Below are 27,953 nucleotides of genomic sequence, written 5' to 3'. Positions count from 1 at the left end.
CTCAAAAACGAGTATCCTCAGAACGTTGAAATTTTGTATATAGGACTGCAATAACACGTAGTTGTGCACCTCCCTTTTTTGGTTGAAATAGGACGCACCAGAAGTATATATATATACACTCACTATGTTTTGCTCGCCTCCGTGAGTTCATTTTATTCTTATATGCTGGAAAAATGTCCATATTTTGCTTTAAAACTGATTGAATTATGTTATTCTTATCTTCCGGTTAAGGTTTTTATGCCTTTTAGTTAATCTACATGAAATAGTTGTAGAATTTTCAACAATTTAAAATTTGATAAGTGCGATTAAGCCTAATTTTTTTTGTTTACCACAGCAGCCGTATTTGTTTCCATTTGAACCTTAGCAGAATGCTGAATGAAGTCTTTCTTCAACTTCAGTGTCTTTTTGCCAAGTGGGAGCAAAAGCAAACTTTTAATTTTGTGCACCGAAAAATCTGCCTTCTTGCTTGCTGGTCGAGATGCTTGTTCTTGCATAAAAACTCTAATTTTAATTGTAAAAACTGTTTTTTAATTGTTTTAACTGTATTTGGTGTTTCATGTTTTTCTATATCTTCCAATTTTTTATGCAAATGTTTTGAGTTTTTATGCATTTTCACCTTGCCGCGAAGTGAGAATGAATTAATTGAACGAGAAATACAGCTGTAATGAAATTTGAGGAAATAAATTTAAATGAAATGGAAGAAAAAATTGCACCTAATTTAATATTCCATACAAGGAAGTCATGTGATGTGACATCAGATTTTTTCTGAAGTTTATGTTGCGGTGAGATACTTAGAAGACAAAATGATAAGGTCTCCGTAACGGCTGATGTCTGTAGACAATGGCTATGAGATAATATTTGTCCTTCTGATGCCAACAGCGCAATACGGAGTCTTCGACGTATTTATTTAGATTAGGTAATCAAGGCAGACTTCCATAAGAATTGATTACTTTAGCCTCGATATTTTGCTGAAGAAGAATCATTTGTGCTTCATTGGTTGAATGGATATTACTATGCGTTATATGAAGCAGCTAGCTTCCAACTCAGATTGTATTTTTAGTGGAAAATGGCTATAGAATTTCAAGTTCTTTAAACATTGGATCTTCCTGTCTTGGCTTGATCAATGCTTTTTATATATTCTAATTTTATGCTATTTAATGTAGAATTTGTGAAATAATTGAATTAATTACTGGATTTTATTGAATTTAATTGATTATGCTTTACATTCTAAGGTATATTTTAGTTTTATAACAGTTATTTTAATTTAACTGTGTTTTCCTATCTTTCCTCGTTTCAACTTACCACTCTCTACCAGAAGGAGTTTTTGGAATCGCGTTGAATGCAAGTGAGTAAGAAGTGGTATTTAAGGAAGTTTCAACTTTGTCAGAGAGATCTAGGAATCCTGGATAATAGTATTATCGTGAGTGTTAGTCCGACAGTTACGTACCTTTTGATAGTCGCTGGCTAGTTTAAAAACAAGGGTCAAAACAAGGGTCCTTTTGATAGTCATTACTTATTTCTTATTCTTGAGTTTAAGGTCAAGTGGAGGCTTTGTTGCCGACTGTTCACCTTATTTTGTGTGAAATAAAAGGTAGTTAATCCTTCTTGAGTTTACAATTTCTGTTATTTGAACTAAACGATTATTCGCTTAACAGTTCACAAGGTTCTTAAAATTTACTTTAGCAGAATAACAATGAGGGACTCTATAACATGACAAGTTCCTGATCATTCCGGAAACTAATCGTACAAGGGATAATTTGAGGATTATTTATAGCGCCTTACTTCAGTTATGTGCAGAATTGTGGTATTATTAGTTAATCCTGATGATGAACAAAATACTTTATAATACTCAAAAAGAATAATTTCAAACCTGACTCATTCTCACAAGATTTTAACTCTTCTTAAAATGTAAGTGTTCCGGAATATTAATTTGGTCTCTAAAAACTCGGTTTTTCTAATAAAAAAAGGTGAAGTTGTAGTAAAGGAATTTATTGAAAATGTTTCTTTGAAGTAATTAAAGTACTAATCAAATATTCATTCCCATTTTCTTCAAATCAGTTATAAATTTCATACTAAAATCGACTGCCAGTATCTTTATTTAAAATTTAATAAAATTTAAAAGTCTTTTAATTGTTAAGGAAAATATAAGTTTCATCATTGTGTGAAGCAGAACTATTCAAACAATAACTTGCTGGACAAACTTATTCAATAAGTGTGGAATTATGTTCTTTAAAAGTAGTTCGTTTCAAACAAACATTCTGCCTTTGAAATACTGAAACACTTTAGAAAAATTTAATAATAATGAAATAAAAGTCTGAAAACTTTCAGATTTTATATTACGTCCAAGGGGGCGTTTCTTTAACGTTTTGTGTGGTACCTTTATTAATTAAATATCATGTTCTTCGCACTTAAACCATAAAATTCAAATTTAACAGAAATATCACAGAATAATTAAAAGAGCCTAGCTTTAGAATTTCCGATACACAGTCTCGAGCGCTAGAGATAAAAATGTTTTGTTTTCTGTACAGTGTTGCCATGGCTCTCTTTGAAATCGTTGAGTTTCTTAATCAAAAACTCATAAATGTTTTACAGAATATGAAATAGGTAATAAAACTAATTCCAAATTTGGGCTCCCAGTTGTCCATATTGGGGTGGAGACGTACGTTATTCAAAATTTGATGGCTCTATGTACCGTTGTTTTATCACAATGCAAGAAACATACATACATATATGCAGATTCTTCATTATTTAATTTATTTACATATGACGGTAATATTTGGTGGCAACAGTTTGAAAAGTGTATCAACGCAGAAAGTGAAACGACGCAAAGTTTGAAAATAATGGCCATTTTGAAAATAATAGCTCTTTGAGTCTAACGCCATTTTAGGCTAGTAATATTCGCATTGTTTAATCTTACTTCTGAGACAAATTCATTCAAAATTATATTGTTTAACGTAATTGCGACATAAGTAGTGTAGTATTTCCAGAGTGTATTTTCTGAGATAACTGTGCAAGAACGAAAAGTTAGACTTTTGCGTTTTATGAGTGCTTAAATCTTACTAAATGTTCATGAATGGTTTTCGTTTTCTTCCTTAGTTACCAAATTCACTGAGGTGATTTTGAACGATAATAATGTTGCCTGGAGACTAATAATATGCGAAGCAAAGCGCTAAATAAAGATTATTCCCTCAAATAGAACGTTTTGGTAAGACAACTCTGAAATTTATTTGCGGGAAGACTCGGAGAAAAGTGTTTCATTTTTGTTATTTTTAAGAGTTAGGAATAATCTCCTCCGTTCCTAAGTCAGCTTAGAATAATCTGTGAGTGTTACAAGAGCCATTCTGTACAGTAATGTTTGCTGTTGGTCCATGTCAGGGTTTCTTAAACTTTTTTCAGTCACATACATATATGCAGATTTTATCACTGAGATTTATTCACTCAGTCACATACATATATGCAGATTTTATCACTTTTTATCACTGAGATTTATTCGCGACCCCCAGGACTTCATAATATTTACAAACATTTTGTGGGACCCTATACGTATTGCTCAAATCCGATACACGCGTGAGTGAAACCAATTTTTCACTTGTACTGTAATATACGACTGCAGTTTTAGGTCATTGAATTTAATTTCTAATTTTAAGACATAGCACAATGTGAAAATTTTAAATAAGTAACAGGCGAAATGACAGCGTCACGTGCAAAGCAAGGAAAATGAACGTTATCTATTTTCAGATACATCGTGTAAAAATATTCAGTAATTGTAAAATTATTATAATAAGTTAAAGAAATATCAAAACAACTGAAATTTTTAGCAGGGGGTCGCGACCCACAGTTTAAGAAACCCTTGTCTATCTAAATGAAAACAAGCAAATAATCAAAATTTGGTGTCACTGACGTATCCGCTCACTCGAAATGTCTGTTCGAAATGCTCACTCGAAAGTTTTAGAACTGCCATGTTTTCTCTTCTCCCACGATGTTTTGTACGACGACGTTTTTGCCTTGCGTTGTTTTCTCCGCTACGTTTTCGTCTGCGATGTTTTTGGCTGTAACCGTGTTTTCTGTGTTTGTTACTTACCTAACTTGTCTGACAATAACATCAGAACAAGTCCACAAATGTTATCGTGACGAGAAGCACAGGATTGCATTTGTCGTCGACATGAGTTTTAGACACTTTATAAATGAAAATATGACTTTCTCCCGTTCCGTCCCAATTTTGAAACAGGGCACGAGTTCAAGATTCTGCCATCCCTCTTCTTCTACCCTCAAGCCTCGTGAGAAGATTTTCAGCTAGCCATATTTTATTTTCTAGACAGAATTCAACTTTCTAGACTCGAGTTGGGATAGAAATCTTGTCAGTAACCGCAAAAGAGTCTAGCCGGAAGTAAGCAGCTCATAACCTGAATGTGAGAATTTCTTTCGGCTAGAACTAGACAATTCTTTGAAATGATATTTGCTAATGCTAATAACTCTGAATAAAACAACTGCACCATAAGATTTTATAATTTTTTTTATTTGGTATTTTCAAGATACTTAAAAAAACGATAGATTGTTTGAGAGAAAATGATACGTCGTGAAAACGATTTATCAAATACAATGTCGACTGACGTAATTTATATTTGATGAAAATGATGTAGATTTAAAATCTTCAACATGAATTGAGTTCCCGTACATTCAATTGCCGATTTACTAAATCGCGGGATTACAAGCTCTACATTTCATTAGTATTTTCATTTATCCTTTTTTTAGAGATTCTCTATCTCATTGTTTTTCCAAAGGGGCAATTTGACAGAAGATAATTTCGTTTTGGCATTTTGCGTTGTTTCACTGCAAGCGTCGTTTCACATTTCAAATTGTTGCCACTCAATATTATCAGCCTGTAATATATTTCAAGAAATTAAATAATGAAGAATCGGCATAAATGTATGTAGGTTTCTCGTATTGTGATTAAACAACGGTACCTAAAGCCGTACAATTTTGAATAACATAATCCTCCTGCGAATATGGGCATGTGAAAGCGCAAATTTGAAATTTGGAATTTGTTTTAGTATCGATTTCATATTTTGTAAACCTTTAACTAATTTTTGATTAACAAACTCAGGGACTTCAAATCCAGCAATAGCAACATTTTACAGAAAAAAAAATATATTTTTAGCGCGCGAAAATGTGTACCGGAAATTCTAAAGATATGCTCATTGTAAAATTATTTTGCAATATTGCTGTTGAACTGAATTTTATGGTTTAAGGGCGAAGAACATGATATTTAATAATTAAAGGTAACGCACAAAACGTTAAAAAAGGCCCTTTTGGATGTATTTTAAAATCTGAAGTCTTTCAGAATTTTTTAATATTAAAATTACTCTTTATTAAATTTTTATTATTTATATTTTCTATGCTATAATTTTGGAAATTGTTTTACACTGCTTACTTCGGCCTGTAAGGATTGGATTGATAAAAACCTAGATTACTTTGATTTTTCTTTTGAGATTATTTTCAGATTTAAACTTTAGTTCGTGTCTTTATTGCGACAGAAACAGACTTATTTAATTTGTTTCTTTACACCAACCCTCTAACGACGATGCAACAAAAGATGAGGGAAGAATTTTAAACTCATTATTTATTTAAATTTATTCTGCATTATTATCACCACTTGTTTTATTTTGAGATATGTCCAATACCATTTCTTTCTAATCCTGAAAGATTCAGTGACATAAAATGAATATATATGTCTCCAGTTAATTAATAAGGTAGTTCGCAAGGTTAAGATATACGTAATAGATCCATTTGTTGCCAACTGCATCTTCATCATTCCTGATGTATTTGAATTGCCATCTATTATTGCAGAGAAGCTATTCAATGCTTAACAATTGAGGGGATATTGAAAATTCAGTAGTGTCCTATTGCCGAGTATCTATTGTTTCCTTGTGTTGAAAGGTCGATACTGTTAAATGATTTATACCAACTCATTATTTTAATTTCAAAGCAAGATACTATTTCTTAATGATTTATACCAACTCATTATTTTAATTTCAAAGCAAGATACTATTTCTTAATGATTTATACCAACTCATTATTTTAATTTCAAAGCAAGATACTATTTCTTAATGATTTATACCAACTCATTATTTTAATTTCAAAGCAAGATACTATTTCTTAATGATTTATACCAACTCATTATTTTAATTTCAAAGCAAGATACTATTTCTTAATGATTTATACCAACTCATTATTTTAATTTCAAAGCAAGATACTATTTCTTAATGATTTATACCAACTCATTATTTTAATTTCAAAGCAAGATACTATTTCTTAATGATTTATACCAACTCATTATTTTAATTTCAAAGCAAGATACTATTTCTTAATGATTTATACCAACTCATTATTTTAATTTCAAAGCAAGATACTAACTATTTCTTAAGTGATACCTCAGATATCTTGTATTGTGATTCAATCAAACCATACACCGTAGTATTTTAATGATATCAAAGATAATTTCCGTTTTATTCAAATTATACGTCGATTTTATTCAAATATACGCAAATTATACCTCACATGCTGTGTTGCTCTTTGAGTTAATGGTATATACTTAATTAAGCTAATTGTGGTGCTGCATACATTAACTACGATATTCTGTTTGTACTGCAGTGTTTAGAATTAATGTAGCGATTAAATATTTCAAGCAAGGCTATATATGCGGCTACATGGTAATTAGAATAAAAAACATGAAATAATTTTTTAACATTAAATAAAATTAAAGACCCTCTTCATGCATCATAAAATGCTGCATAAAATGCAAATGTGAAATTAAAAAAAAATTAAATTTACTAGAACATTCTTTTGGGGAATAAGGAACATATATGAAGATAATATTTGTGCAAAAGCTCTATTTCATAACTCTTTTTTTAAAAAAGACGATTAATATTTTCAAAACTGTATCTGAAGTTTTCTAATTCCAATTAATATTTTCAAAACTAGTAGCCGAACCATCAGATTACTTTTTAAATACATTTTGAATTACAGAATTTTGATTTACAGAAAAGCGCAAATGGCTTTTGCAGCTGAGGAGGATAGTTCGGTAAAACCATCGGAACTAGTCTGTGAAAATTTGAAAATGTAACGCTGATTTTTGTTGTTTGACTTCTAAACTAATGTTTGTTCGCCGTGTTATTGTATCAAATAATCTATCAAATGTTAAATTTTAGAAAAAAGGAGGCTCAAAATTTAATATTTCATTCAAGAAAATGAGTTTAGGCTGTTCAATTTTCAATTAATCATTTGCTTAATTCTTAGACATCTGACTGCTTTTTCCTGAAAGAAATTCTACAGGTTTTCAAGCTTGCTATCCAAATAAAAAGCAATAGACGTAAATTAATAAAATGGATTATCATAGGTGCTTAAAAATTATCACAGATTTTGAAATATTTCTAAGCCTTGTATATAAATTCTCCCTCCACTAGGATTAAATTCGTAGTATTTTTTTATACAATTCCAAAAGTAATTTCCTATGTTGAGTGCATTTTAAATAATATACATTTATTCGTGGATTTAAACTTCGTAATAGTTTTCCAAAAGGTTTCGTATATTTTTTAATTTAGGATATCTCTTATAAGAATCAAAGAAAAATATTCGTATGTAATATTTTATTATATTTCTTATTAAAAGTACTAAAGAGGGTCATTGTATGACGTAATTACTTCATTTTTAAGGAAAAAATAGGAGATAAATCAATTTTAGATTTAAATTCAATACATTTCTTATTTCTGTTTCAAAATTTCAAACAAAGTAATGCAAAGCCATTTAGTCTCTTTGCCTTTCGTATTACGTAAGCAAAATATCCTCATGGAGAAAAGAAAATCTGTTATTTTAACTCCCAAGTAAAGTAATTTTGCCTGCAAATGAATTCAATTTTCTTTCAAGGAGTGTGCATAAAATGTATTTCAAAAGTAAATAAATTGAATGCAAAGGAATTCAAATCCCTGTCCATTTTTTCCATGTACCTTATTACTGATCTATTACAAATCATTCACCGCATTATTGCTATAAGTAATAAAACATTTAAGTATTATCATGAATATATATACGGCTTAATAAGAAAGATGGCTTGATAAGAAATTCTTATTATACGGCTTAATAAGAAAGATGAGAAAATCTGTAACTTCAAATATTAAGGTCTAAAACACACACAGCATTTGCAAATAGACACCTAAGGGTGCGGTATTTCTAGAACTGCCAACGCATCATTAAATGTAATTAAGACATTAAAAGCAGATTGAAATTTAGGGCGAAGAATACAAAACAGACGCCCAGATTAATTTTTGGATGATGGATCAGTTTTGGCCAAAATATCACCTTTCTTCGTATTCTGTTTAAAACCTAAAGTCCTGCATTTAACGCACGCCCTCCAGCAAAGTCTCTGAGCTCATCAATCTTTTTATGTATTTTAACTCCGTTCCCGATGTCGTACACTTTTAAACTTTGCAAAAACAAAATAAATGAAATCTACCGCAAAAACAGTTTTTAAATTCAGACGCGTTGTTGTTTATTGGTACATTCCAATAGCTTTGTACAGTCTTTTAGAGTTTGTAATGTTCCTCCCTATCATTCTATTAAACTAAGTGTCCATGAATCTAGTGAATACTAAACGAATAATCGGTTAAGTACAAGAACAGAAATGTAAACTCAAGAAGGATTAATTACGCTTAATTGCTCAAAATGAAGATTTACAGATGGCCCCTTTATCAGGGCGTACAAAAAGCCTCTACTTGGGCTTAACTTAAAAAGTAAGAAATAAGAACTAAACTAATGACTAACTAAAGAGATTGAGCCGAAGCTAACACGATTCTGAACTAGTTGCCCCTTAATATTAAATTAGTCAGCAAAGCTACCAAAAGGCATGTAATACGGCCGAGCGTAGTAACAACTCAGAGAGACGTAGCCAAAAGGCAAACGCGAGCTGTATCGAAATCCTAACTCCCTATATCAAAGTCAGTTGAACTTGACTTAAATACCATTCTCCTTCTCATTTGTATTCAAAACTCATTCTGGTAAGGAATTGTAAACTGAAGCTAGAAGAGACAGGAAAGGTGGCTTCACTTTAAATAACTGTTATAAGATTAGGATATACCTTACAAGTTTTTCGAAGTCAGAAACCTGCAGAAATTCGCAATGCCCTAGCCGGGATTTGAATTCCGGTCGTATCGAATATGAGCGGAACGTGCTTCTAGTTACACCATGAAAGAGTACGGAAAAAAAGGGAGGAAATGCTTTAGATCATTTTTACAAATTTTTGTTTGCTTCAAACTATTCGAACTATTCCGATCGCTATTTTAATAAATGGAAAATACACAGACGGTTTTAGGTTTGAATCCCAATTAAGTATGGATCATATTTAAATGTCTTAAGGAATGCAAACTTTGACTATGTTACAGACGCTTGGATTTAATTGTTTGTTATTGATTAGTTTAATCTAGTCACAAGCGGTGGTTTGTCTGTAGCACAAGTCCGGTTTTATGTTCAGTTCAGACTAAATACGAAGGTTATTTTTAAACCCTCTCCAGTACTTTGTGGCTATTTAAAACGTCTAATAGCTACCTTGTCTAATAATGTCTGCAGAACTTAGTTTCAGCTCTCAGTTATCAATAGAATCCCTACATCTTTATTAATAACCCTATTCTTTGGTAAATAAGTCATTTTAATTACATTTTCCTATTTTTATGAATTAATAAATAAAGCCTTTTTTAAATTACATGATTTTTTTACCTTGTCTTCGATAAATAATTAATAAATATACATAATGAAGACATAACAAAAAAGGACAAAGCAAGATTCTTTAACTTTTGCTTAAAATATTTTTTAATAATAGAGCTAAAAAGAAAATCTGAAAAGTTTCAGATTTTAAATTACGCCCAAAGGGGCGTTTTTTTTTTAACATTCTGTGTGTTGCCTTTATTTATTAAATATCATGTTCTTTGCACTTAAACCATAAAATTCAGTTCGAGAGCAATATCGCAAAAGTAATTTTAAATTGAGCCTACCTTTAGAATTTCCGATGCACTGTCTCGTGCGCTGGAGATATTTTTTAACAGTGTTGCCATTCCTCGCTTTGAAATCGTTGAGTTTCTTAATCGAAAATTCTTTAACGTCTGACTAAATATGAAATCGATAATAAAACAAATTGCAAATTTCAAATTTGGCCTTCCAGATGCTCCTATTCGCAGTAGCATTACGTCATTCGAAATTCGATAGCTCTAGGTACCGTTGTTTTATGACAATGGGATAAACATACCTACATTTATGCAGATTCTTCATTATTTAATTTCTTCAAATATAATACAGGGCGATAATATTCAGCGGCAACAGTTTAAAAAGTGAAACGGACGTTCAGTGTGATTTGACGCAAAATCGCAAAACGAAAACAATAGCCCTCAGGGACAAAGCCCTTTGGACTAATTATAAGTTGCACTACTAAAATGTGCAAAAGTAAAACTTTTAGCTCTAATATCTGAAATATAAAAAGTATCTGTTAAGTGCTTACTTAAGTACATAAAAATGATCCTCCTACGTAAAACACAATATTAAATTTCAAATTCCTTATTTTGGAAACCTTCGGTTTAGCATTTTCTACATCTACACTTTGAGGGATAATGCTAACACTATCCAGAGCCTTTAAGATGAATCTCATTATACACTAAAGCAATTCACTTATCCCAGACGTCATTTACATATTCTTCTGAAAGTTCATAGGGTAGTCTCGCCAGTTACAAGCAATATTCTTCTCTCCCTGTGATACGTTAAAAACTCAAACTTTGTCATTTTTAATGACGTATTGATTGCACTAGCTGCTTATCTAATATTTATATTATTCATTAAACAAGCAAATGAAAAATATGATATATTTATACGCATAACCTCTTGGTATATTCTTATCTTATAATGTAAAACGATAACATTTAGGCATCAACTGTAAACAACGTACGCATAAATAAGAAAGAAAAAGACTTACTTTGTACCTGCCTTAGTTTGTGAAATCCTATTACATCAGGTAGCGCAGAAAGTCTTTCCAGTACTTATTTTCTCCTGTGCTTTCGATTAATCGTAGTAAACCTTTCCTGCGAAGTGAAGCGCGTAAAAACCTCTCTTTGGACGACATCTGTTAACGCTAGCAAGGTTCCTTTCATTTACCTTGTTGTAAGATTCTAATAGTCCATTTATTCATGCGTCAACTATTTGTAGTATTATAAAGTTTATCTCTGTGTAACCAGCCGGTGTTTACATGCTCCCACCATCGTAACTCGTGCAAATAGACATCAATTCAAAGAATGAAGTTGCACGATAATTAAAAAATGATTTTTTAGTCCAAAGGGCTTTGTCCCTGAAGGACTATAGTTTTCGTTTTGCGATTTTGCGTTGGTTTACTATAAATGTCCGTTTCACCTTTCAAACTCTTGCCACACAATGTTAGAGTCCTTCATTATATTTGAAGAAATTAAATAATGAAAAATCTGCATAAATGAATGTCTATTTCTCGCATTGTGATAAAACAACGGTACATAGAGCCATCGAATTTTGAATGACGTCATCCTACTGCGAATATGGGCATGTGGAAGCCCAAATTTGGAATTTGGAATTTATTTATTATCGATTTCATATTTTGTAAAACTTTAACGAATTTTTGAGTAACAAACTCCATTATTTAAAAGCGAGCAATGGCAACGTTGTACAGAAAAAACACTTTTATCTTTAGCGCGGGAGACTGTCTATCGGAAATTCTAAAGATAGGGTCAATTTAAAACTATTTTGCGATATTGCTTTTGAACTGAATTTTATAGTTCAAGTGCGAAGAACGTGATATATAATAAATAAAGGTAACAGACAAAATGTTAATAAAACGCCCCTTTGGACGTAATTTAAAATCTGAAACCTTTCAGATTTTTTTTCCCTAATAACTTCTAAAAACCTTCTTTTCATTTTTCGTATGAAACAACTTACTTTAACATTATATTGCGACAGATATTTGGAAAATATGTATATTCAAAGATTTCATGTTACCTGATGTTTGTCTATATCAGAAATACATAAACAATAGTCATTTTATTTCCATTTTCACAACAATTTATAATCTGATTTTATACTAAATTTATAATGAATTGCGGCATTTCTTCGTCCGGGATTCCATAGGGTAATAATTGTATAAATAATACGTCAGTTAGTAACCAGATAACACATGGTTCGAAACTCGCCAAGGACACTTCCAGTTTTTTTTCTTTTTTTCTCCGAAAAACGTAATTATCTTGTAGAACGATTAGGACTTTTTGTTACAGGAAACGGGTAAATGTGAAACGTCCTCCCCGGAATTCGAATTCCGGACCTTCCGACTGCTGGCCGTCCGTCCTTTCCAGTTACACCAGGGACAGGGACCGTCTTCAGAGATACTTGAAGTACCAGAACTTCACAAATATTTAACCATTAATTCTAGACTTTCGTATTGAATATGCGATTACAATAGCTCGGTATGCAATTATTACAATGAACTTAATCTATTAACAGAAGTTAGGTAATAAAAGTTTAATATAACATAATTACTTCAAACATACATTAGTACATCATACAAACATTAGTTTATCTAATTACATAAAATTACATTAAACATTTTTAAGGAACTCATTATTGTAGAATATTATGTGCATCTCCTAGTACATTGTCATATTCCTAAGGCAATTATCTTTTTTATACATTTCGTTCCATTTTTGACATTTTGCAGACAAATGCAACTTTTCTGAAATCTTAAATTGTTTTTGCAAATTAATATTGTAGAGACATTAGGTATTTTGGAAGCAGGAGACTTGAAAAATGAGCAGCGCTCTCGCCGAGAATCGAACCGTGGACCTCTGGATTACGCGCCCAGCGTGCAGACCAATACACCACGAAGGCATGTTATGAAGGCGGGAGAAATACCTTATATACTCCCCATTTTAAAGGGCGGCGGGGGTTTTAGGGAACCCAATCGCGAAATGCTGGGTGGGGAGAATCATCATCCACGCTGGCCATACTATAGGCCAGCGATTCTGAACCGGTGGTAGACAAGAGAAAAATAGGGGGTACGCAAGGAAACAAAGTATTTTTAACTAAATTCAAAAATCTCGTAAAAAAAAAAGAACAATTGGTAGAAATTTCCTGTGATCGAACTCTAACGGAAGATTTAAAAAATAACACACTTGGTAATTTTTGGTTGAAAATAAAGCGATTAAATTTTTATTGCCTTTTTGCAAAACCTATTTGTGTGAACAAGGAATTTCTTTCATGTTATATTTGAAAAATAAATATTGAAAATTAAAAGTGGATCTTAATTTAAGGTTAAAACTAAGTGAAATAAGACCAGACATATAAAAAAACTTGATCTCTGTTAAACAGGCCCAAATACCACATTAAATTTTAGACTAACTTAAATGTTTATTTATTAACTTAAATTTTGATTTTTATAACGTAAATTTTGATAATTAAAATGGTAAACCAATTTTAATCTAATATTTTTTATGTGTGAATATTGAATACAAATAGCCAATAGTTTGTAAAAATGGCAAAATATGTATATTTTTTATTATTTTTATTGAGAAATTGAAAAATAATCTTTGTAAAAAATTTAGTGGTGGTACTAATTTTTTTCAGTTTTTGTTTGGATGGTACGCGTTAGTCGAAACTTTGAGAACCGCTGCTATAGGCTATACAGAGCATATTATTTAGAAGATAAGAAACGTATTTCACGAGTCACACTTAATCTCATAATTTTTTTAATTCAAAATTATTAAAAAGCTAAGTTCGAATTAATTTCAAATCCTGGTTAAATGCGCAGGTAAACTAAATTACTAAAATAAGCTGCAAAGAATTAAGTTGTTTTCTCTGCCTAAGGGTGGCTGTTGCAAAGAAACGCATTTACAGGATGATATTTTAAAATCTCATTATCTCTATTTTTAAAAGTCGAAAATGCTATTATTAAACGGAGTGTGAAATTTCGATTATCAGATTTATAAGCCTTAGAATTTAAAAAGTTTTTTAATACTGCGCAAGTCAATTTGAGACTTCAGTAGTATTTTAAGGCATGAATTATTACTCTAAAAACAGTAAATAATTCCATTAAACTTACAGGTAGAATGTATAGTCAGGTATTTTACTGCCAGTAAAAAGAAGTTTTTGATAAGTGCCCATGAATTTATTACTCTAAATAGACGATCATCAAATTGACATTCGTCATTATTAGCAGGATATTGTTAGTAACTTAAGCATGAATTTCTGCTTCTTTTATCATAAGAGCTACTTCGTCGTTTGGGATTAAGTGTGAGGTAAACCTTTCAGACATTCTGATTGAAAATTAGTGCATTTTTGGTAAGATATAATGATTTATATTATTAAGTACTTCTAATATTATAAATATTTACTTCAAATTTATTATATTACATTTTTATGTAATCCCCAATGCATTTTTATAAATAAGATGGCATATTCTAATTCTTGAATTTTATGAATTTGGAAGAAACTTTCGGATTCAAAAACATGTATTTACCATTTGGATCTTGCAGTCGTAACCTAAAAACCGTTCAACGTTTTAAATCAAAATTTTAGGAAGTTTAGCTCTTTTTACTGTTCAGTAGAAACGCTCGTTAGAAAAGGAAATGCAGTTATTAAAATTTCAATGGACCTGAACAAGCATGTATGCTTCGGTGACAACTCGTAAATTTTCACACAAAGTGCATGTAGTATTTACCTGCTTCAATTCTCGACACATTTGTCCTTTCTATACTTTCTTTGATTTAAATGGATTATGGAGGAAAAGTGAAAGAATTACAAATATAACTCAAGTACTTTTTTGTCAAATTGTATTGAAAATATGAATTACAAGATTCGAATAAGTATTTTATTTACTAAATTTCGTTAGCATCTTCTTATGCATTTAAAACCCTGATCTCTAATTCGTTTTTCATTTACAAATTTTATTCTAGTTTAAAAAAAATTAATAGTTTATAAACATTTTTTGCACTTCCTTTTTTTTTAATTATTTTTATATGAAAGGTTTGAGAATTTCAAGCTTGCATTTTCAAGGACCTTCTCGAATTCGTATTCTAAAAGCATGCATCTTTAATTAGCCAGCAGGAAGAAAATAATGTTCCGTGTAAAAGTTCGTAATTACTGCTTTTGTTTCCTCAACTGTAAGAGTTTCTTTGAAACCTGTTTTATCTTATATACCATCTATAGATATCAACGCATGAAGTACCGGACTTACTTTAATATTTAATACGAAATTTTTATATAAAGCTTTCTAAAGGTTTTCAATCAACATGTTTACGTGACTGAAACTTCTGTGAATTCAGTACTAAAGAAAGCTGTTTGGATAGTAGGTTTCAGTTCATTTTCCTTTGTTTGATTTTGTTTTGTTAAGATAACAATCATTTTTAAGTCGCCTTCAAAATTTAATTACATGAGGAATTAAGTTGTTGTTTTAAGTACTTTGAAATTAAAAGATAAGTCTAATGTGTTTCAGTTCATTTATGAAGAATGCTGCGTTAAATTTAATTAAATTTTGCCAATTTTATCCCACGCAAATTACAGGACGTATATTATCGTAAAAATATTCGGCATCGAATCTTTGGCTCAATTTCATGTGCCATGTTAAATATGTTAAATATATATTTTAAAGCAAATTAATTCATCTTGTTGAATTAATAACGGGGAAAGTGCAGAATCGTCCACTGCTGGACGCGTTTTTAAGAATTGCAAATACTCGGTATCCATGTACACATCAACTATTTTCACTTAGAAAACATCCCAGAATTGCATGAAAATGGCATTGCGCACTCCCTTTACTTAATCCATGTACACGTCGACATATTTTCACTTAAAAAGTCAAAGAAAATTGACAAAAATCCAATTCTTCTTATTTTTGAAAAAAAGTCCCAAACAAACGCCAAGCAAATAAGTGAGCGATTCTGCACTTTAGCCTTAATAACAACAGCCAACAAAAGCTTGCATCTTAAAATAATGTTAAACATTTATGAATGATTGATTTTTATAAAATTTATCGATTTATTTTAGGTTTAAAGATTTATGAAATGTTTTATTTTCCTAAATTCTCACTGCAGTTTATAGCGCATATTACGTAGAGCAAATTTTACCTTAAAGTAACACGAGAATTAATATACCTCTATTTTATAGTAAGCTTCGAAATCTAAACTGTTTATTGCGTACTAGCAGTTAAGCTGCCAGCCTTGTTCTGGCTTTTAAATGTACCGGAAAAATGCCTGAAGGAAACACCAAACGTTAAACTTAAAAACTGCGCAGAATTTTACTCTGCAGAACAACTTCATAAAAAAAATAAAAAAAAAAAAAAATAAATAAAAATAAAAAAAAACCCACAAATTTTTTTAAATGTATTAAAGATAAAAAAATTACAATGAAAGAAGCAATATCCCTTAATATAAGTATTAATTACCCTACTAAATAAATTAACCACCTTCCCGTTGACTTCTCTCGACAAACGTGCAGTATCCAAGAGAAACATTCAATTTAAAAACTGCACAGAATGATCGCCCTCATTCTCTGAATGGCAACAGGGCCGATTTTCAACAGTCGGCAGTGCAGTATACAATTGAATGAAAAACTGTTGCCAAAACCACATTTCTAAAAGAGTGAAACTATTCAAAATGATGCGATAAAATCGAAAAGAAAAAAATTTAAAAAAAAAAATTCCATTCGAATTTTAAAACATTCGCTTCGAGATGCACTGGCTCTTGTCTAGATACACCTATTTACCAAATTTCGTAGCCCTGGGTCTATTAGCTTACGCGCAGCACGAACGAAAAACACAGGGACTCTTTCTTTTATTATATGGAGAGATAACGTTTTTGCTGTAAATATGAAATTTCGGGCGGCCATTGAGACATCTGTTTAAACATTTTCCAAGGCTGGGAGGAGATAAGACAATTAGATGTGGATTCACTGAGGCTTTTATTCTTATTGAAAAATATATTGCCAATTTTCAGGCAATTTTTAAATTCGGAAGTTGCAAAACTCGATTGCAAAAACTACGGATTATATTGAAGTGGGCTTGATTGATTAGCTTAATAGTGTGATTATCAATGCCATCTGTGTCTGGTTCTTTTTAAAGCTAGGCTTTTAAATATTAGCTTGATTTCTTGTTTTGAGAAGGAGAAAACAATAAATACTGTGATCTTCCTGGTAAATAATTATTCTACAAAATATATGTAATATATAGTATTATCTTTTACCATTCATATCGTTTATTTATTGTCTTTTACCATTTATATATTAATTTTGAAAATGTTTCAAGAATTCACAATTATCTTGATATAATTCAGAAACGTGAAAATTCTTCCGCTACTCCTTAAAAAAGAATGAGGAATTTTCAGTAATTATATATTTTATATCAATTTATTATGCTTTATTGAAGTTTTTTCAGTTTTGAATGGGTTTTGTTTAAATTTTGATGTGAGCGTTTCCTGTTGGAAAGTTGCCCCTTTTCACGATTTCATTTTGATTAAATTTTTATCTCTCGATTATTCAGCGCGACCTAAATAATATATTTCATCTAAATTTGAAAATTTTCAACTTTTGTTTATACTAAATTCAAAATAATTGTCAAACTTTTACAGCAACGTTTGCAACAAATTCGAGATATGTGGTCAAATTAAAGCAAATAATTAATCTATATTACGTTTCTTAATTTATACAATTCATAGTTTCATTTATTTCACAACTAGCGCTACGTGGCCAGCCTTCGTCTGGCTTTTAAATGTATCGGGAAAATGCCTAAAGGGCACGCCGAATATTAAATTTGAAACTGCACATTTTTACTCTGCAGAACAACTTTATCAAAAACAAAACACAAATTTCAATAAAAATGTGTTATATATATAAAAACATTACAATGAAATAAGCAATATCTCTTAATACAAGTATTAATTATCCTAATAAATTAATTAATCGACTTCCCGTTGCAAAATCTTAAGAATTCAAATAGTATAAAGGAAGTTAAGAAATTTGTTTCCTAAAAGAAGGCATGCAAAACTTTTCAATGTCTTACAAACAGTGAAATAAGCAATAATTAACATGGAAAAAAATCTTCAAATGAAAGTATAATTAATAATATTTTATCTCTTATTTTCAACAGTCAGCAGTCCAGTATACAAAGCATTGAAAACTACGAGTATGTGATCGAAGTGATGCGATTTCATCCAAAAAGATAAAATATAAAAAATATGATTCGACTTTTGAAAGAATACCTTCGAGTTGCACTGGCTCTTTTCTAGATGCACCTATGTTCCAAATTTCGTAGCCCTGGGTCTATTAGCTTACGCACAACACGAACGAAAGACACACGCACACACAGACAGACTCTTTCTTTTATTATATGTAGAGATTTTTCAAGCCCATACTAAGTGAAATTATTTTCCTAATTTTCTAATAACAAGTATGCGAATTTGATTCGTTTCGATAATTCCTTACAGATGTAATAATGTTGTTGTGTAGGTTTTAATCGCATCAAATAAATGAATCACCCATGGTGCAGGCTTTAAGAAATGCATTTCAGTTATATAAACTGTGCTCAAAATTTTCTCTTTATTGCTTCGTTGGAAATTAAGTGCCATAGCTTCGTGCTTTTTTTGCTCATGGAAATTTATAATGAAATAAAAAATGCTTGTTAGAGGTATGAAAACAGGCATGGTGACAAAAATGTTCTTTAACCCTCCAGAAAAGAGGAAGACAGAAAATAATAATGTTTTACTGTTTTCTTTTTTTCCTTTTTTTCTTTGATAAATTACTTCGCAACAAACTCCTCAAAATAAACTGTTTATTGTGAAATGTTAATGGAGTCTGAATGACTCCGAGCGGAATAACCCAGACTTTATGAAACATTCTGTTGCTACACCCAGTTCTCAAGGGAAATTTAATGAGCGTCTCTTAACCAAATACTTGAACTATTAAAATACCGCGAGAAAACCTACATTTCGATTTTAATAAAAACTTACACTTTTCTTACATATATTATTATGTAGTTTACAAAAATTTTATTTCTTTTTTTTTTAAAACTTCATTCAGCTTTAGATATTCAACTAGATACTACTGTTGTAATATAGGATATGTCAGTTAATGTTGAATCTTTAGCTTTAAAATGAGTCGAAAAAGAAAGGAAAGAGTACTAAGTAGAATCGAGTGAAAGAAAAACAACTTGTGTAGAGGCATTTGGTATTTTTGATGCTGGGAGACGTAAAAATGAGCAATGCCCTTGCCGGAATTAGAACCATGAATCTCTCGAATACGCGCCGAGCGTGCTGAGCACTACACCACGAAGGCATGCTAAGAAGGCGGGAGAAATACCTTATAGCTTATTAGAAATCATGTGCAAAATACCTTTACCTGGCTTTTAGTTTAGCAACCTTTGATCGTAACATATACTTTCAGTTACAAAAACTATTTCGAACCATGCAAATATTAATGTTTTGTCATTTTTTTAATTTAACAAACTAATTTATGAAAACAAACCTTTTATACTTTCTGCCTGCCCAATTTAGTAAAATTTTATATCCATGATGTAAAAGGATTTTCACAACACTTCATTTCCGTACAACAAAGATTCGCCAAGATATTTCGCTTTAAATTTGAATATCGTGTTCAGGATCTCTAGACAAACTTATGAGCAAAATTATTCCATTTGTATGCAATTAAAAACAAAACAAAACAAAAAATCTGAAAGGTTTCCGATTTTAAATTACGTCCAAAGGGAGCGCTTTTCTTCACATTTTGTGTGCTACCTTTATTTATTAAATATCGTGTTCTGTGCACTTAAACCATAAAATTCAGTTCAAAAGCAATATCGCAAAAAAAATTTTAAATTGAGCCTATCCTTAGAATTTCTGATACACGGTCTCGCGCGTTGGAGATAATTTTTTTCCCGTATAGTGTTGCCAATTTTTTTCCCGTATAGTGTTGCCATTGCTCGCTTTGAAATCGTTTAGTTTGTTAATCTAAAATTCGCTAAGTGTTACAAAATATGAAGTCGATAATAAAACAAATTTTCAAGTTCAAATTAAGTGAACGGGCCTATATTCTATGGAAGATTACGTTATTCAAATTTTCATGGTTCTAGGTAGTTCGTTGTTTTATCACAATGCGAGAAACACATATATTTATACAGATTCTTCATTGTTTAATTTCTTGAAATATAATACAGGGTGATAGTATTTGGTGGCAACAATTTGAAAAGTGGAACAACGCTTATCGTGAATCGACGCAAAATGGAAAAACGAAGTCAATAGTCCTTCTGGGCAAATTGCCCCTTTGGACTAAGAATCAGTTTAGAAAAAGATTTCATTGTTAGTAGGTTAAGTGACGAGCTTCTGTAATGTCATAAATCATGAAATGTTCATGAAAAATATTGATCAACATAAATTCTTTCAAATCTTAAAGAATTCGTGTTCTAGAAAACGCTAAAATCATCAGTATTGACACATACACAATTCGTAATATTATTTACACGCATGATTTGCAAAAATAATTCTAGTTAAATAAAATTTCTATACTATAAAAGGATAAGAATTCTAAAATATTAAAACTTCATCGCAGTACCAATAACAGTATGTGCTTGAAAATTTAAAAATTTCTTCTGTGAAAGTTCTTATGACTCACCAACTGTAATAAAATTATAAATTAGAGAATATTACATACTAGTTACTTAAGAAAAAATATCACTGAATGGCATTTGAGGGAAAATATATCAACCTCGAATTTATTTATTAATCTACCCCTCAACGCTATTTGAAAATGGGCGTCAAATTTCTCAAATTTTGAAATTTCGTTTAGTTTTGCTTGACAGAAGTGAAACATTTTGTGTGCTATTTTTCATAATGAGTAAAAGTTTTTTCCAAGAAACCGAAAACGTTATAAAAAGTTAAAGTTCGTACTTTTAAAAAAAACTGTTTTTTTTTAAGTGACAAAACATGGTTATTGCGTGATTTATGCAATGATGAAAACGATGAAAGATTCGCTTAGAATGAAAAAGAATTCATGAATTGCTTTGTTATTGTAATTTTGCTTCAGATTCTGCTTTTTCTCGACAGATGGCGTTACTTCGAATGTTACTGTGTCTGTTAGCTGTTGCCGTATCCGTAAATGAATCGGCCCACGTTCTCCAGAAAAGAAGTTTCGTCCAGCTTGGCTGCATGGGGATGTTCGACAGATCAAAATTTGCACGTCTGGACGCAGTTTGTGAAGAATGTTACGAACTTTATAGAGAACCTGATCTTCACTCTCTATGCAGGTAAATGAATTTTAGATAAAATACGTTTGGAACGCAGGATTTTATGTTCCCTAAGTTAAAAGCCGATTTTTTTCATTGCCTCTATTTTTTTTTTTTTTTTGGGGGGGGGCATTTGTCTTGTATGTCTTTGGTACTTGCCTTGGCGAGAGAAAACGGCGAAGGAGTATTTCGGGACTAAGAAAGTTCGATTTGTTGCCAAATATTATAAAAATGCACGAAAATAAAATTGACTATGGTAAAAGATAATTCATTCAATTAAGTTATACATACACGTTTAAGTCACAATATAAGTTATTTAATATACACATATAGGAGATATTTAATGTAAATTCTTTTATTTTAGTATTTTATGCAGTTTTCTGAAAACGTTATTTATAATAACAACATAATTCAACAGAACTTCATTAACATATAAATGAATTGTAGAGTTTGATGAAATAACATGAGCAATTTATTTAAAATAGCAACGTATCATTATTATGTCATTATAAGGGCACATCCTCGATCCTCCTAGCCAGCAAAAGCGGGCCGTATGATCAAAAAATGGGATTGGACAGAAAAAAAAAACAGATATAAGAAAGAAACATATAAAGTCCAAAACCTGAGTTTCCAATTCTATATTTGTTCGTATTTATAATCTTCATTATTGTCTCTGCAAAATTTTTCAGATTTGAATAGTTTCTTTTAAAATCTTCCTTAAAGTTCTTTTTATATCTCCCTCTTGCTCTCCGGGTAAGCTTACATTCATCGACGAAGTGCGTGGCGTCGCCAAACTTATCACAAATTAAGCATTTATCGTTATTCTATTCTGTAGATGGAATCGATTAAAGAAAGCCGGGAAACGCCCATGATTAGTCAGAATCTGATTTATATCAACATTATTTATAATATACATCTTCTGGTTTAACTTTATTTTTCATTAACTTTTTTTTTTCTTATTACACGACTCCTAGCAAAAATTCCATTCTGTATAAATCCAGTTTTCCATTTCAGCAGTGGTCTTTTTCTTGAATCTTGGATATCAGAATTATCGGTCCCATCCCCAATTGCCGCCATTTTAAGGGTGTCCGTCTATAAGATATTTCTACCACTTTCCTAGCGTGCCTTCGTGGTGTAGGTGTTCTGCACGCTGGACCGGTATTTCAGAGGTCCGTGGTTCGATTCCCGGCGAAGGCATTTGTTATTTTTCATCTTTTCTGTCTCTAAAAATATACCTAAAGTATCTACACGTCTTTCGTTTCTAACAATTCCACTGTGTGTTTTCACTCAGGGTTAATTTAACAATATGTTTTCTTTCATCCTTTTTAAACAGATAGCAACATATGTAAATATGTCGAAAATAATATTTATTCTTGTATTTAATACAATTTTAATAGCAGTTTATTAAAAAAGTAACATATATTATCATACCGGAAAAATTAATTTTTTGCAGAATCTTTCTGATGGCTACTACTTATGAGTTGTTGCCAATAATGACTCAAACGTCAACAGTAGCCTCATTTTCCTTGATAGGAGATTGAAAATAGTAAGTATAATGAGTATTTTACAATGAAAAACAGTTATATTGACACAAATTTCAAAAAACAAGTTAGATCGTTAATCGCTTAATTCTCGCACATGCAGAGGTAGCTAACTGTTTGTTTCTTGCACATGCGCAGATCAGCAATTTTTTTGTTTCTCTCTGACGCAGAAATGCGCTAGTAGCGCTTTTTTTTATCAATCTCCAATTATCCAAATCTCCAATTAACTATAATTATCAGAACTCCGACTTTCCGAAACGCTTTCAGAATTTAAGAAAAAAATTAAGAGGGAAACTTAGTTTTGGACAATCAACGATTTTAGGCATTAAAAGGAGCAAACCTACATTTTTAAACTTCGTGCCACTGCTTGAAAACAAAGATGGCAGTTCTTCAAGAAAATCAATGAAGGCAACAGCAAACAAAAATTTAGAAGATGTCGTTTTCAATTGGTTTTTGCAGCAATGTTCTATGGAAAACCCAGTCTTGGGTCCTATTCTTTGTGAGAAAGCTAAGATCTTAGCTCAGAAGCTTCGTTGTTCAAGCTTTTAAAGCAAGTAACGGCTGGATAAGAAATGTTAAGTGCGGGCACGATGTCCGTCAGACAGCGTACTCTGACCGAGATGTTCAGCATGACTTTCAGCACTTATAAGTACTGTACAGTACGCCATATAACATGTACGTAAAGTGTTGCCTTTTCATTTTAATTGATGAAAGCCTCTTTTTCTTTAAAATAGTTTTTTTTCTCCCATTTTCAACATACAATACGTACAGCAATTAATTAAAATGTGCGTATATGCTTTCTTCGAAAAAACTCCAATTACCCAAATGGGGTCCGGTCCCAATTGATTCGGATAATTGGATTTTTACTGTTATATGTTTTAATATTCTACCAAGTAATTACAATGAAAATTAGAATATTGTATTTAAAATTTTAATCAGAAACGACAAATCAAAATTGCGTTCCACAAAATATATCAAAAAATGCATATCACAAAATGCTAACCTTACAAGGCATCCTATTAAGTGTGCAAAAACTCACATTTATCAACCCATTTTACTGTTTCTTCATTTTTTGTCGATTCCCATCTGGAAACATGTTAGTTAACGTATATAAGAACAGAGTTCTTGAAATTAATCGAAAGCATTTCGTAGCGACCGCTCATTATACACGTTAATTAATCTCTCAAGTGTTAAATCCCAAAAGAATCGGTAAATAATGTTACAGTACATATGTAAAGATATTAGGTTAACACGAAGCAGAAGATTTTGAAAAATGAGCAATACCATAGCCGGGGCTCAAACCACGGACATTTCGAATACGCGCCGCATGTGCTGACCACTACACCCCGAAGGCATGCTAAGAAGGTGGGAGAAATACCTTATATACTCCCCCTTTTAAAGGGCGACTGGGGATTAGGGAACCCAATCGCCAAATCCTGGTGGTGGAGAATCATCATCCGCTATACTTTTAGTTCGGACGCTACTGTAGAGACATTAGGTTAACTTTAAGCAAGAGAGATGAAAAATGAGCAATACCTTCGCCGGGACTCGAACCACGGATCTCTAGAATACGCGTCGAGTGTGCTGACCACTAACCCGCGAAGGCATGCTAAGAAGGCGAGAGAAATACCTTCTACACGAACTGCGTAGTTTGTTAGGTTTGAGGTTTTTCTTTAAACCTTCTTAGATAATAGCCCTTTCTTTGGAACACTAAGATGGAGCTACTAAGTCGTTTGAATATCTAATCTACACGGGTAAAACGTCAGCTTGAAATACGCAAAGTAATATTAAAAATTGATATTCAAATAATATATAAGATGACCAATTTTTAAACCTACGGAGGACTACTTAAACACACGTGTCAGATTATGTACACAGTATATTAAGTTTATATAGGACTACGATCTCATATAGTAAACAGGAGTTTTTTCAAAACAGGATATTATTAGTTTCAGATTCCTTTTGCAGCCTTTTATAGAGAAAAAATACGGAGAGTGAATGTAAAACTGCATACCTAAACAGCTCAAAATGTGATTTAAGTTATTGAGAATGCCATAGAAATTTGTGGAAAGTAACAAATTCACTAACACAATTTTAATGATGATGTTGATCATTTTAATAAGTTCTGAATGTGATCCAAACTAACTGTGAGTCATTCGGAGTCATAAATTAGTATAGTCGTTCAGGGACATTTCGACACTTGGGAGATCTTGGCACTTTTAAGGAGTCCTTAGTAGAGTGGTCTGCACCTGGTGTCGCGTATGGAAACCACTGTATTGGAATAACCCAAGAGTGTAGTGCGTCATTGTGAATCGAAAGTGTTGTAAAGTCAGAGATTGATCAAGAAAATAAATATTAATAATCTGTCATCTAAATTCTTCATAGTTTGCAATGCATAAAGTAAAAGATTGGCTTTGATAACGATGATAAATGTGGACGATGGCTTAGATTTTTGGCGGTTTCCAAATGACTGGCTGGTGAGATCAGGCATTCAGGAACATGGATGTCTACGCAAAAAGTTTTCATAGCCAGTCAGAGGCGGGTGCTGCCATCTTTCATAGAAATGTGTAACTCGTCGAGATTTCGACAGTAAGTTACGGAGAGATCTCGACAGTCGAGTCAGGCAATTTTGCCAATGGCTTCCGAAAATGTGGAATATACCCATACAATCCCGATATTTTGGAAGACAATGTGTTTGAATATGAACTCATGTCTACTACAAATGGCACCATTCCAGTTATGGTAGAGGAAGACGATAACCTCCAGAGGTCATCACCACCATCTACTGCATTAGCTTCTACATCATTTTCGGAATTATCCCCTGTACCAGAAGTATAGAACCACTCTGTATGGAAAAGGAGAAAGAAACAAGAATCAGCCATTATAACATCCGCAGAATACAGGAGTCAACTACGCAGTAAAACACCAACACAGGGACCTAGACGTCAGGGAGGAATTTAACCCAGTACCTCGAGGGATCTCGAAGACAGTGAAAATTACCGTGGCGAGTGCGATGGATACTATTTTGATCATACTGCAGGACAGAAGTGGGTGAAATGTGTTGGAGAGTGTAGTACGTGGTTCCATGAGGCGTGTGCACAAAATGGGAATCAACCCCAGTTTACATGTAACAAATGTACATAGTTAAAAGGAAGGATATATATTGTTGCATTGTTAATATGTGTTTAGTCCTTCAATCTTTCTTTTCCATAGTGCGTTGTCCTTATTTCTTAAAAAAAAGCCATTGTTCTGAATTGTACCTGCCGCCCCGTAGATACCTGTCGAGATCTCCCGCAGTTAAGGGAGAAGTAGACATTTGGCTTTTATGTTTTTCATTGCATTTATATGACCCTTGATGTTTTTCAATTATTTTATGGATATTATTTCACAGATGTCATATATCTAATACATTCTATTCAAAAGCAGCCTAATTTGAATTAAGCTTTGAGAATTCTCTTTTAATCTTGTACGTTTAATTCTGACATTCTATTGTTACATTATATTATTCATTTAACCATTAATGATTCTATTGTTGCATTAATAGTCAATTAAATACTTACTAATATCCACTTTTTCAGATCAAACTGCTTCAAGAATAGCTACTTTTCCAAGTGTGTCGACGCATTGCTTCTCACGGGTGAACAAGAGGAATTAGACAATACAGTTCGACAGTTATACGGCAAGAGGAAGTGAGGCTACTACAAAGAACAGACACAAAAACACATGATATGTGTACCAGAGGAGAGCTTAAACTCGCTTTAAATTATTGCACTGTTTATTTCTTTCGTTTTTTTATTTCCTTTTTGTTGATAGTTATTTATTTCATGCAAAGACTGGTGACAGAAAGACCTGCGCTACCAGATCAGCAAAGAGAATGAAGAACTGAAAGTTATTATTTTCCCAGTGTGATCATTTCTGACAGAAGCGTTTTATCTGTGTTATTTATTGAGTCTCAGACTTATGTTTAACTATATATTGAAGATGTACAATTTACAAACCTATTTTCTTTACATTTGTGATTTTAGTATGATAAAATAAATTTATAATGGCAACACTGTTATTTCGTTGGAATTCCTTTTATCACGCTACTAGCGGAAGTACCCAATGCCAGTTAAGTTAGATTGAGAGTAATGCATCTAACAACCGACAGAACGATAATGCTGTAATCCTTCTCTAGTAACGAGGCAAAAAATACGATTCATAGTCATACATTTTTCACTCTGATTCTCATTATATCGGCAACAATGGCGCGCAGTTTTGAATAATTTTCGTCTTTCTAATCAAATGGTCATAAAAGCTCAAGTTCCATCCAATATTTCACCTGTATTCACTTTCAGTCGATTAAATGGTGCAAAAAAGGGATCATACTTGATCAGAAATCAATGACGCTAACAAACAAAGAAACACACAAGCAGACATTCTTCTTTACATATATAAATTTTGCAGTACTTAAACATTTTGCGTTAACAAACTCTATGATTTGAAAACGAGCAGTAGCTACACTTTTCGAAATAAAGCATTTTCATCTCCAACGCGCGAGACTGTTGCCATGAAATGAGCGCTTTCAGAATATTTTTAATTGATATTTTGGCTGATTAAAGTCGTATGAAGATGGGAATCGCCGAAATGACTTCCCACGAATTTTTGGAATCGGGAATAATATATTTAATGTTTGGAAATGCTATTTTTATTTCATCGTAAAATCGCCCATATTCGGTGGAAGATTGCGTCATTCAAAATTTGATGGTTCTCGGTAACGTTGTTTTATCACAGTGCAAGAAACATTCAGGCAGATCCTTCATTTTTATTTTCTTTAAATATAATACATGGCGATAATATTTGGTGGCAACGGTGTGAAAAGTGAATCAACGCAAAATGCTAAACAAAATTAATAGCTCCTCTGGGCTAACGCTATTTGGGCTAAATATATTTAAAGCCTCACTAAAGGATGAGAAAGCTATATAAGATTGGGGTCCCTGAAACGTATAAATTAATACTCTCAGAATTCAACTTCAAATACGTGCTCGCTTACGCCAGTTTTTAACAAGAGCTTTTGCTCGATGCTTATGCTTTTACAGATGCTTTTACTGATTTTAAACATT

The 27,953-nt window shown here is 31.9% G+C and overlaps 1 protein-coding gene across 2 annotated transcripts in view; it reads left to right on the top strand.

Moving 5' to 3' along the window:
- The window catches only part of LOC118196776 (ion transport peptide-like), a 38,392-nt gene extending 11,481 nt beyond the window's left edge, over positions 1-26,911 (top strand). For both annotated transcript variants that reach the window (XM_035368236.2, XM_085825987.1), the window contains 2 exons: positions 21,132-21,331; positions 26,430-26,911. In XM_035368236.2, coding sequence (XP_035224127.1) covers positions 21,132-21,331; positions 26,430-26,544 — 315 coding nt within the window. In that variant the 3' untranslated portion in view covers positions 26,545-26,911. The remainder of the gene's footprint in view (positions 1-21,131; positions 21,332-26,429) is intronic.
- The last annotated feature ends 1,042 nt before the right edge of the window (positions 26,912-27,953 follow it).

This window comes from Stegodyphus dumicola, chromosome 10, assembly GCF_044657685.1.
Source record: "Stegodyphus dumicola isolate Sdum_Otavi_A_Nest chromosome 10, ASM4465768v1".
NCBI classification, from domain to species: domain Eukaryota; kingdom Metazoa; phylum Arthropoda; class Arachnida; order Araneae; family Eresidae; genus Stegodyphus; species Stegodyphus dumicola.
Note: the sequence above shows the minus strand (reverse complement) of the source record. Positions and strands in the feature narration are given on the sequence as shown.